The sequence below is a fragment of the Tinamus guttatus genome, unplaced genomic scaffold, assembly GCF_059628265.1.
Source record: "Tinamus guttatus ecotype Peru unplaced genomic scaffold, ASM5962826v1 Tinamus_guttatus_pri_ptg000045l, whole genome shotgun sequence".
Classification (NCBI taxonomy): domain Eukaryota; kingdom Metazoa; phylum Chordata; class Aves; order Tinamiformes; family Tinamidae; genus Tinamus; species Tinamus guttatus.
This window is the reverse complement of record NW_028288579.1, coordinates 1,614,801-1,627,889: the sequence shown is the minus strand read 5'-3', so window position 1 is coordinate 1,627,889 and position 13,089 is coordinate 1,614,801. Positions and strand designations below refer to the sequence as shown.

General features: G+C 37.9%; 1 protein-coding gene across 1 annotated transcript in view; it reads left to right on the top strand.

Moving 5' to 3' along the window:
- The window catches only part of CEP112 (centrosomal protein 112), a 137,695-nt gene that overhangs the window by 32,599 nt on the left and 92,007 nt on the right, over nt 1–13,089 (top strand). Inside the window, exons 15-16 of the mRNA XM_088537784.1 lie at nt 66–125; nt 1,933–2,012. Coding sequence (XP_088393910.1) covers nt 66–125; nt 1,933–2,012 — 140 coding nt within the window. The remainder of the gene's footprint in view (nt 1–65; nt 126–1,932; nt 2,013–13,089) is intronic.

Sequence of the window (13,089 nt, the reverse complement as noted above, 5' to 3'; positions counted from 1 at the left end):
TGAGTTATAGAGAAGTGAAAGAAAAAGGGATTTTTTAAATTTAAAATATGCATTTCTATTCACAGGATCAAGACTACAAATTTCAACAGGACAAGCTTCACTTGGAACGTGTGTATGAAAAACAGGTAGTGTTTTAACGTTAAACATTATTCACTTCTCCAAGTTTGTGTGCAGGCACGATGATGTTGAAATTCTGATGTCCTGTACCTCCTGTTAATAAATATGGAGCAGACTGAGGTTATGTAAATAATGAAACCAAACACCCACTATGAAAATAATCAGCTTTTAAGAAATGATGAACATGTGAAAATATTTAGGAAAAATGTAGTGTTGCTGTCTGCTTGTCCTCTTATACTCTGCTCTGGCATCTAATATTATCTACTGTTACAGCAAAATACTACTGAGTAAGTTAAGTTGAACTTGGCCTGATCTGTTGCCACTGTTCCTGCGTTCTTCCATACTACTTTCTTCCAATATATCTTTATTCCTTTTTTCTTCTGGAGTTTGAATGTGTTCTCTTAATTGCTGACATGCATTGTCACTGCTCAAAAACTAGCTACTGCTAGGTTTGCTAGTAAAACCTCTAGTTAAAAAGAAAGAGGGACTGCCATTACTGAAGAAATTTGTCATTTGACTCCTCTAATAGATAAGTGTATTTCATTAGGCCTATGACTGTATATCAGTAAAAATTAAATAAAATAAAACCTTCATTTTTGGTATATAACTATACTATGCATATTCAGAGATGTTGATGTAACTGTGCTTTGGAAATAAAATCTTAGAGAGCAGAGGAATAAATGCATGTGGGTGAACTATTGCTATAAATCTATAAAACAGTATGGACTGGGCCATAAAATACTAAAAAAGAGGTTATCTTCAAGTCAGGGAATAAGGAATTCTCTGGTGCAATCTGTTCGCTTAAATACTTCCCCATTATCTAATAATCTTTATTAGTCTACAGCAACTATTCCCTACTAGGATATTTCAACATCAAACAAATAATAGGTAGTAACCCTAAATGTCACTGTTTGATTAAATGTCTTATCTGCTGAATCAGGAACAGTTAGACTAAATGGTTTTACAAGCCAGGAAACACCTGCTTTTTGCAAATAATCTACTTTTTGTTTTCCAAACATTCAGCTAAGCCTAAGAACAGTGACAATTTATTACTGAGAGCCATTTCTGCAGCAGCTGTTAAATATATTTTACTTCATCATAACTAGTAATACCATCTTACATGCTGATGAACTTCAGTTTTGAGACTGTTTCAGACCAACAGAGTAATCATGTTACTATAGAGTTAACAGCTATATGGAATCACTTACACATGAGAGTCTCTAAATTGTTCTTTGTTTTTTTCATTGGAAATATAAATATCTTGTGCTGTGTGTGCAATCCTGTGTCACTCTTGCTGGGTAGTAACTTAGTTCTTCAGTTGCAATTCACTTTTTCTCAGAAAATTTGCTTATCCACCTTCAGCTGGTTAATATTTGAGTACGTACTATTCTCAAGGAATCTTATTTATCATATGTGGTAAGATTTTTGTTAAAAGAAATGATAAAAAAGTGTGAATTCTGCATCGTAAAATAATACATGTCATTATTTTAGACGTATGTCTGTTATTCTTCTAATGAAGAATATAGTTTCTTTTAATACAATTACTGATAGTTCTGTTTTTCAGTGAATAATATTCATTTTGACAAGCAGCAAAATAACTAAATTGACCATATTCTCATGCTTCATCTCTCCATTAATATTTGTTCTTGCAGTTTTTTCTTGCATTCTCTATGACTTTAGAACATAGACAACATGTCTCTAGCAATACAAAATAAATGTTTAAAGTAAATAGCCTTTATAATTCAGAATAACGGTAATTCATTCCATCAGACTTTGTTTTAGCTATAATGCAGTATTTTTCCCTTCGAATGGTAGATTCATGGCATTCGGAATGATCTTGACAAAGAAAGAGGCGATGCTCAAAAGAAAATTCGCAAACTGGAAGAGACTTTGAAGTAAGTGGCAAATGCAGTAGTTGTTCCAGCATCCCCAAATTTTTAGCCAAACTTATTAAATAGACATATCCTTTGTATTGTGTTGTCTAATAGCCAATAGATCGTGTGGGTAACCTTTCAATTATAAAGACATATCTCCAGGGTCTGTTCAGCCATAAAAATTAAAAAGCAAAGCCAAGTTGAAAGAGCTAAGTGGGGTGTTGCGTATATATTGTACAAACACTGTTCAGTGCTTAAGGTTTGGGAGAAACCAGGAGAGGGGCAAGTCTTAAAATATCTCAGAAATTATATTTGAATTAATCATATGATAGTAGTAATTTTTTTTTTTTGGAAAAAAAAAAAAAACCTCTATAAATTAATGTGGATTTTCCCTTCTCTTCATTACCTTCTTGTATGCCTATCTCTTTGTAATGCAAGTGACTAGAACAGCTGTAAACCTTCACAATATCTGAATCAAAGCAAAGGAGGGAAAGCACATGGGCGGGCCAAGAAAATTCAATATCATGAAAAATAGTTCATTTTGAGAGGAATGTCATGATGCTATGCTCTTGGGATGTAGAAATTCTGGAATTTAATTTCTCAGAACTACATCCCATTAAGAACTCTTCTTATTCACTAACCAGGCCCTGTCAACAATGTCTAAACAATTGTGTATTATTTTGACAAAGTTGGTGAATGCGTAGATGCATATATTTGGAGGAAATTAAAATAATAATAAAGACACTGGGAGGACACTGCTCTCCCTACAACGGATGCCTGTGCAGTTCAGGAGTTAAGGGAGTCATGTAGGACTTGCCTGGGTCTTGATGAGCAGCATCTGCTTCCTTGAGAGTATTGCTGCTCATTTAGCGTGCTTTCTTTTCTTAGAATTCTGCTTTCCAGAAGACTCTGGGATATAAATGGAAGAAATGGACAATAGCAAATGATATATTCCCTGAGAATCTCATCTCCAAACAGTTGGCTCTGCAAAGTAGGGCTCTTATAAATTTCAGCAGTGGGACTGCTTCGTTAGACCAGCCAGTGGCATCTACAATGCAAAGTAAATTTATGTGATGCAAAGTGTGCAGAGACTCGTTAATTTTGTGACTTATGAGCCATTCTTAAAGCATCTAAAACTGTTTCCCATTAATGGTTAACCTTAATTAGCTGTCTTAGTGACATAAACTGGAGATATAAATCTGACTACGTAAATTGGGTGCTCAAAACTCCTTCATTATCTTAAAAGCACAAGGCCTCTGGAGTAGTCTTGAAGGGTAGGATGGAGAAAGCTGCAATTTTTTATGATTTTGGTCGTACCAGTTGTGTGACACTGCTATGGAGTGCCTTATTTCCATATTTGCACCTATTTTTTTGTTGGGGGAACTAGCTGGTTCTCAAATGAATTCACATGAAATATTGAATTGGACCTTGCAATTAAGTTATGCAGATAGATTCATCTTTGCTATTGAATCAATGTAAAGTAGGTCACGTAATTCTCAGTCAAATGTTGATACAGAGTAGTTAGCACGTTGTAAATTCTAAGTTAACTTTGAAATTAATGTCTCCTGGGAAAGTATGTTTGTAAATGAAAAATTTGTTATAGCGATTTGATTTTAACTCAAATGCACTCTGCTACAGATAATGGTATTTCACTCTCCTAATTCAAAGTGGAAAATTTCTTACTGTTTAATAATGGTGATATGCTATAGTACTTTTGGTTTATGAGTGTGATTTGAGATTTACTTTATGATGTATAGTAATTATTTTGTCATTGAATAGAATAGGAATGTTCCTGAAGATTCAAAACTACCTTACCTGCAGGAGAATAGCCCCTGAGTCTAATACAGGTGAATATTCTGCAGACCTGCTCCTCCAGGCTCTAGCTCTGGGCTGTTGGCTCCCAGGAAAGGCTCTGTGAGCTCTGCCCTTTGAAACTGGATGAGCCCCTAAAAATCTTTCCCAAGAAGGTGGTGTTTTGGTGTGAGAAGCACCAATGTCTCCGATGGTCCTGTCGGCCTCTAGTACCCGAGGAAGCGATAGCAGCTGTAGAAAGTACAAGTGGGAGCTCTAAATGGCTTATTGCAGGGATAGGGGCAGATTCCCCGCTTCGGCCTCGGCGCATCCTGATCGGAGATGTGGCAGTGCCCAGCAGCGATAAGAGCAGCCCTGCTGCCTGCCCGCTGTGGAAGAACTGCCAATCCTGCACGGCTTGTTTGCTGCAAGCACTGCCAGGGGATCGGGACACTATTAAGATTTTTATATGGGCATATTTATATATGATATGTTTGTGTGCAAACAGTGAGTAATAAACGGTACCATTTTGTATATTTTAGAGAAATAGATGTCCTCAGTTTTTTCCCTTGTTGCAAAAATTGAGTCCTTTAGGCAGTTTCTGGTTATTAATTAGAAATTAGTCACCTTTTATGTGAAATGCTTTATTCTGTTCTATTGCTTTGACTATTTGCAGAATAAAACTAAGTAACAAGCTAAGGCAGGCAGGCACAGTAAGCCTGTTTAGAACGAACTTATCTTCCTTGAGATGGGTGAAAATAAAGTTCACCATCTTCAAACAGAAACTGTGCCGTGTGGAATTGCGGCTCCAAAGCCGGTAGGTACAGCCGTGATTTCTCCTAAGCCCCTTTGATCTGAGTGCGCTTTGATTCCGACACGGCCACGGGATGGAACCTGGAGGAGCGAGTGAGCAGCAGGCACAGGGCAAGGGACGTGGTTGGGGACCCCGAGCCCCCGGTGCTGTGACAGCCGACGCTGCTGCCGTGCCCAGCACATCCACAGCGATGCAAAGCGAAAGGGGCTGGAGGCATAAAATCCGCATTTCTGAAAGCATAATTCAGTTCAGATACGTAGGTAGTATTGCCGCAGTTTTAATGTTGAGTGGGAGTTTGTGTGGTTTATGCAAGTTCTTTTTTTCTGAAGTTTATGGTGAGAATCTTTGTCAGAAATAAATCTTTTGCAAAACAATTGCTGTAATATTCATGGCTATTGTTATTGACTTCTGCATATAAAATTTATATTTAGCTTAGGCAATATATGTCATAGCTCTTGCCTAATAGCAAAAAGACTTCAAGAAGTGCTCAATGGATTTTTTTTTTTTTTGTACTCAGTTTAAAATGCATTTATATAACAGCAATCTTCTATGTAAAGGCTTCTGTGTAATTACTTGGCGAGAAAGGTTGTTCCTCTAATCCCTTTAGTTTGCTTGCATAAAATTTGTCATGAGAGTGGGTTACACATTGACTAAGTCTCTGTGTTTCTTATCCCTTTTATTTTGCATAATAAATTAGAAGCACGTGTGAGAGATGAGCCTGTTGGCTTTGGGTCACCTCCCCAACGTCTCCGTGTCTGTCACCTGCATGGCCATGCAAGACTCGTGGCTGCTTTCTTGGAGTGCTGGGATCTCATTTAAAGCTTTTCAGTTTATCTCTTGGACAAAGCAATATTTTAATTAGGTTACTAAAAGAGGGCTTTCATGACATCTTACTCTTCTAACCTGTACTATGATTGAAGGGAACAAATTTTCTTTAAGAAATGGGATTGAATGTTGGGCTGTCAAGGAATTAGTGCACCTCATCTGCAGTTAAACGCTTCATACCATTCTTTGTCTCAATCCTTGGCATTTTTTAAACCTGCTTAGGAGGCCAAATCTCAGCCCTTTGCAAGCGGTGATGATACGGAGCAAATGCTCAGCAGCTGCTTTATTGAAAGTCACTCAGTAAAATTGTTTATTTACATAAGGAAGTAGCAACAGCACTTTTTTTTCATTGCTTCTCTACTTCTCATTTGAACTTGCTTAAAACTCTTCTGGGAGGAAAAAGGGGTTAAAGATTCCAGAAACTAACAATGCCATTCCTATCAGTTCAGTTATGTTTTTACCACATTTACTAAAACATGCACATTTTTCACTGCCTTTTCTGATCTATTTTAGATGTTAGGCCAAAAATTTTCAGGCAAAATCTTTTCCATCAAAGCCACGGTATGTGGAGGAGTGTATATGTAGAAGTTCAGTAAAAATAAGCAATAATAATAGTATAACTTTCTTCTTCCATATATAGTTGTGTACGTGCCCTCGTTTTCTTTGGAAATCCTTGACATGAGATTCAAAATTAAGAAGTTGGTTTCTTTGCAAGAGCGGGGCCATAGGCTTGCTGCACGGTACATTTTAAAACACTCCTGTTTACTTCAGTAATTCTTCTTCTTCCAAATATCATAGCTGTATCTATTCTTCACACCTCCACCTGTTGATGCTTGAATCCACTCTTTCTAGTGACTTTAAGTGTAGTTCAGTGTCACTGCTGTATGTTTTAAATTTTCATACATTGCACAAGTGTTAGTGCTACAAGATTCTGTCTCCTAGAGAGTATCTGATGAACAAAGGAGCTCCGATCTCGGGGTTCCTGCCTCCCCAACAGGGAGGTTGGTGGGTCTGATGTTCATCTGACCCTGATCCAATTTTGGGCAGCAGTAGCAAAGAGCACACGCCATGGTCCTTCTGGCATGCATTCTGCTGAGGTCCATAGGTTCTCTGGTAATCACTGAAATTCAGAGATAGCCCAAAAGTGGGACCAGTAAGATTCAGAGCTGTGCCTTGCATGGTTTTTCTGCTTCTTATGCAGAGTTTGGGAAGGTTTGTTGGGAAATCTCAGGCAAGGTCTTAAAGAAATTTTGGGTTAGTTCTGTCTCTTGTCATGAAGAGTTAGTTCAAGTTGGTTGTTTTATGGATGTTGAATTGTGGAAGGCAGGAGTTCAGAAATGGATCTTTATGTATTTGGGGCAATGGCTCTCAAGCCTTCTGCTTGACTGATCAGTGGTGTAGGATTTGACTTGATGCTCAAGAGAAACCCTTAGTTTAAATAATAAATAAATAAGCTTCCTTAATGTCAACCTCCACTTTTTGTACGCCTCTGTTGTTTTCTATTCAACAGATCAATAAGATGATAAATAAATACATGGAATAATAGCTTTAATTGCAAGTTATTTTTCTTTCCTGTTGCTATAAGTTCATTCCAGATTCTTAATTACTAATTTTTAGGTTAGTTGTCTAAGTGTAGCTGCTTTCCTGCAGCTAAGTCCCTTTTGAAAAATGAAGTATTTGTGTTTTGTTTAGAAGACTGGAAAAGCTATTACTATTTTTAAAGCAGGAAATAATTAAAAAAACATGAGGGCATTGTTTTTAATTCCAAATTTTGCCATGAAGAGCATTAAGAGAGTATCCTTGTGTATGTTGTATTCCTCGCTCCCTTTTATCAAACCATATCTAGCGTTGTCTTGTGACTGCAGTGGCACTACGATGGGAAAAAAAGAAAACCTTGTGATTTAAAGCCAGTGGTAGTGTTCAGTGGCTGAGGAGTTTGGATATAACTTGCCTCTTTAAGATTATTTTTTCCTTTTTTCCCCCATGTAAGGATTGGGGAAAGGCAGCCAGCTGTGCTCCACTTGGTGCTCTGCTAGAGCATCTGAAACCTGTTAGAGCAGAAGCTGTCAAAGTTTCCAGCATATTGTAAACATTCCTTTAGCTCTAGTGAACATGCTGACATAACCCTCGCTATAGGGGGCACAATGTAAAGGACCAGCAGAGGCCAAAAAAATGCGGTAGCTTTATTTAATGGTCTCACTTAAAAGGAAAAATAAAGTGTTCTATTAACTATTTACAGCTTTTCATTTTCTTTCACTAGCTTCTTTGGAGACCTACTGGCAATAATGAAATATGTATTTAAAGAAAAGCTTCAGCTGTATCAAAGCAAAAAAAGAAAAACATTAACTGTCAATTTTTAATTGTTGTCTACACACAGCCGTTTGTCCCTAAACACGGGTACAGAGATATCATATGATGATTTTTAATGATATTAATTACAAAAGTGCATCAACATTTAGTAGCATGAATTGAAAAATATTGTCATGCGATGTGCACAGCTGAGCGTGTGACGTGCTCTGCATGAAGCGCTGTAAACTGCGGCTGTAGGAATGAGGGTTGGAAGTGCTGAGGATTCTGACATCAGTGAAAATACAAATCACGAACACGGAGGTCAGGATCATTCCCTTAATGGTGGGAAAGGCTTACCTTGATAACGGGTTATCTTTTAAATCCAGTGCATTATGTTTCAAGACCACAACAAAATAGTGCCTAAAACACTGAGGAAACAAGTAGAGCCTTGCATTGGCCAAAGAAAAGTTTTCCTTATGCTTTAATTGAATTACTGATTTTTAACAAGCATAAAATGTTTCAGGCTTTTGGCTTCTTGGCTCCTTTAAATGAGACATATGAAAACAGTGCAGAGAAAGACTTTGTCTCTCCTGTTTTTGTTGTAGTTGCTACGTAATTATATTTATGATAATCAAACTTCAATCACACAAAGACAGAAGAATCCGATGAGCTAGGTAAGACAATTCCACTCCTCAGTAATGAGTTGTCCATTACAACACCAATATTATTATTACGAATCCTCAAGTACAGTGATTTTAACCTCAAAAATAGTTTCCAAAAATCTGTGCACTGAAAGAATGTGATATTCTTGCACTTCCTTGTCCATGTGAATAGTATGCTTGCGTTTTGGATTCTTTATTTCCTCACTCAAAACTACTATTTGGTGGTGTTGCTGTGATGATTCAAGGGTACAAAAGAAACAAGATTGGTGGGAAGTAATGTTTAGGTCAAGCAGCCTGTAAGGAGGAGAAAAAAAAAAAAAAAAAAACAAGCTTTTTGATCCAGGGCATTTTCAGCAGTGCAGACCTCTCTGAAATGGTAAACCTGGCCTACTTTAAGCTGAAGGCACTAGTTTGGATATTATTATTGATATCATTTTTGACTTGCCAACCATTCGTGACACTGTCACTCATTATATCTTGGGCTACTTTATTTGTTAATGTTCATGACTCCTTTTTTGTGGTTCTCTAATTCTCCACCCCCTCTTTTCCCTCTTGAAGGTTAGAGGTTGCCTCCGTATGTAAAAGCCGTGACCATTTATTTCTGTCCTTATCTTCATTTCTCAAGAACCAAGTCTCAATTGGCTGTCATCTATCTGGTATATCTTACACATATCTCTTTTTTTTTTTTTTTTTTTTTTTTAACCAAAGTTTAGCTAAATTATTCTTTACATTTTTCCTTTCCTGCCACATTTACACTTATCTGGCCTTTTAACCAACATCTTAAGCTCTTTGTGGTTGCTGTTTTAATTTGGTTTGCACATAGTGAGAAATGGTTATAATAATTGTTGTTTAACAAATGTCTAGTTAATTTGTGAGCCATTCATATTGAGTATAATGTGTTGTTATTCTTTTATACAAGTGTGATATTATGCACATGGAATATTCTTTCCAAATTCATTAATGACTTTAAGTAGAGGTTTAGTTTTGTTAACGTTATCTCATGATTTATTTAAAACATAAGGATATAGTTTAAAACAATAATTGTAAATATCATTCATCCTAACAGCTTACTTGAAGGAATGTGGGGCAGCTTTTTAATGTTAACATCTCAAATTATGCAAACTGTAAACAATTCTGAAGTGGATTCCTGCTTTTCCTCATACAGAAAAGCTCATCTTGTACTCAGAATCAGGGAATACAAGATAAAATTGTTCTCTACTTTAAATTTTTGGCTTTATTTCTTTGAAATGATGAAACAAGTTAGAATGCTTTCTAACAATTTCGAAATATTAAAGTGCCCAGGGACAGGATAGGGATGATGTTTTGAAGGCAATAAATATTTCAGCTTCACATTTCAGTCTTTCTTCTTGGCTCCTTTGATCTGGCTTTGGTTTAGTTATCATGCCGCTCGAATGACTTCACACTGTCTTTCTTCCTCCCCACCCCAACACGGAGCGCTCGGCACAGATCCCAGATGTTGGGGCTCGCTCCTTGCAAGAGGTGGCCATGGTTTTCCTCAGGGCCTGCTGCGAAGAACTGCCTGTCAGGAAGGTGCTTTAACCACAGCTAAGATAGAGGCGTTTTGGTCTGGGAGATAATTTGCATAAAAAGCTGTTAACTAACTATCACCTCTATTAAAATGGTTGGGCATGAGAAGTAAAATTCTCTTTCTGTATTTCAGAAAACTCTCATTGCTACTGTATTTTTTTTTCCTTAAAATAAGCATAAAATGGTAACCCCTTCTTTCTGCAAATATATGGTTCTTCAGGCCTTAATATTTATGTAGCTGGAAAAGTATTCGTTCTGAAAATGAAATTAGAGAGACTGGCCTGCAGGGTGTTTTTAGTGGTTTTCCCACCCAACTGTGAAATAGTGGTAGTCACAGACCTTGCGGTTCACTATAAATCAAACTGCTGCATCCGTGTGGAGTTTGGTGGAGAGTGAAACAAATTTGCCTCATAGGAATTAATGCTTTGGGGGCTGGGGGATGAGAATGGATGGAGAAGTATGTGCATGATGAACACAGAATGTAAATACCTAGGGGCAGTGTATGCGTCATGCAGGATCATCAGGATAAGGAGTTGGAGGATCAGATCAGATCACTGTGCCAAGGATCTCGGTTGCAGCAGGGAGCCTGGATGCCCTCCAATTACTCTGCTTTTCCATGTCTTTGCCCTGACTGGTCTGGATTCAGTGAGGAAAGTGATGAAAATAATGAAAAGGTAAATTTTAAAAAGGGACAGTATCCCAAAACCTTCCCACTTTTATATCCTTTTGATGCTTTTTTTGGTGCTGGATGTTTCCAAAGCATTTTTGCTGTAAGGAAACTGTAGGAATGAATGCAGCTTTTGAAATATTCTTCATATGTGAACTGTATTAAATATTTAATTGTGAAAGATAGCTGCTAAATACCACCAAACTGAAGTTTACTTCAGTCTTTTAATAGGAGAGGCATGTTAAACTTGCAGAGTAATCGTACTGAAAAGAGCAATGTGTTATTGTGCAACTTTGTTGTGATTTCACAGTGTTGGAAATTATATTTTTTGCCTTGTGTGCTGCAAAGGTGGCTCTGTTTCTGTGAGTTCTCTTAAAGTGTTGCTATAATGGTGGCATGTGAAACCTGTTAGCTCTCCTCAACCCCAAGAAACAGCCGTGGCGGAGGGCGCCTGTCCATAGACATGCGCAGCTGTGGGGTACCCGGTGTCAGAGGGGGAGTTTGTAGGTTTTAACGCGACATGAAGAAGGGCGTAATGCCCCCAAAGTCACCCCTCCAGAATGTGTCTCTGTTATCGTAGCTCTGAGTTACAGTGCCTCATCAAAAAACAGTTAGTGATGTCATCATATATCACTAGTTATTACACCAGGAGTCCTTTGGGCTATTTTGATCTTGGATTAGATGTTCCCCTTCTAATCTCCAATCACTGTGCTCCAAATGGATAGGAAACAGGTAAGTAAAACTGATTTTATGTACGGGTGTAAACCCAGAGTTTCAGTGAGACCCTAGAGTGCTGCTGTAGCAGACATGATGCAGCATATAGAGAAATGTGCTCTTTGCTTTCTGGATAGCACAAAAGGTGTATTTAGTCCTAATGCATTTTTAAATTTCACCATCTTAGTATTTGCTGTTTCCTGTTCTTTGTCGCACTGGTCACTTAACTTGGTTATTAAATGCATCATTATCAAAGAAATTCCTTGCTCTCCTGCTCAGATTTCTCTGAATTGTAGCAACATGGGTCTCTTTGGACACTGTAAGGGGATTTTCACTGTTTCCAGAAATATTTAAAAACCTGGCAAAGAATTTGCATATTCAGGAATAAAAAAAAGGTGTTGTTTCTATAAGAAAATAATAAGGATTTTCATGTTCTAGTAATTCTTCATTTTGCTGAAACCCCCTCAAAGCAGCGGGCAGGGTGCTTGGGTTGGGATTTGGTAATGGGCTGTGAAACTGTTTGCAGAAGCTGTACATGTGTCCCTGCAGGAGGTACATGCTTTGTGCATGTGTGTGTTGATACATGTTCCTAAAGCGTTCCAATTTTTGAGGACTCCATGCACTGAGCTGGGGGCATTTCCTGCTCTGCTTTACTGTTAGTCACCTGTTGCTTTCTCCCAAGGAATGGGGAGAACCTTCTGGCCTTGAGAGCCCTGCAGAAAATAAGGCTGCCTTTGGAGGAACATCTTGAATTTATTTAACCTCTTCTGTAAATCACTGCATTGCTCTGTGTTTCATTAACTTCCCTAGCAAGGCTGTAGCGTCTTGCTGTGTTTAGTTGTTACCTCTTGGAAGATGTTTTGGGCAGCAAGGAAAATATTTACAATTAAGCATGAAGAGGAAGTATTTAAGATGTTTATATTTTTCCATTTATCAGTACACTTCAGAGCGCCGCTTTCTGAAATTGCAATTCTGGACTTCACAGTCAACTTTCCCTGCGACGGTTTGTGCTGCGTATGATTGCTAATTCCCTGGCCGTGTCCTTTAGAAACTGAAACAAGAGGAATTTGCAGCTTTTAAAATTGGGGCCAAAGAGTAAATTCACCCTATATTTATATTCATGCCGGCTCAGCTTTAAGGGATTTAAGTGATGTAATTGCATTGTATTCGGCCGCACAACTAGTCCTACTGAAAAAAAAAAAAAATCTTCAAAGTGAATATTTAGTACTTCATGCAAGGCACATTGCTCAGTGTCTTGAGGAAAAATAAAAAGTGAAGCTTTTCTTATTTGTGCCACACAGCCCATTGTTGGTCGTGTTTTCTAAGCTTCTGTGTAAATCTCAAATGCATAAAAAGTAGCTGGAGTCAGCTCCCATGTCCACACATGAAGTCTTATTCCTGGGTCTAATGAGATGTTGTATCTATTCATGGGATTAAGTCTTTAGAAGAATAAAGGTGCATAAAATCAGATTCCTAAAAGTTTACCTCATAATAAAACAGAACAGAAAAGCTCTCAGGAAGAAGATGCCTGTGTTGGGAAGCTCCTCTTGCCACCCGATCGCAAAGGCCTTTGCTGCTGGACCTGGTGCATAACCGACTCCTCCGGCGCTCTGCATGCTTCCTGACTTTTGAAGTCTTTTCAGTGTATAAATTCTGAGAAAGGGCCAAGGATTTTTTTTTTTTAAACTTGCAATTTTGGTGGTTTGGATCCTCTGTAATAGAAATTTAAATCCTAAATGATGGATCCTCTCTCAAAGATGTGAAGAAAGGGGGCTGCAGCACCTGGAC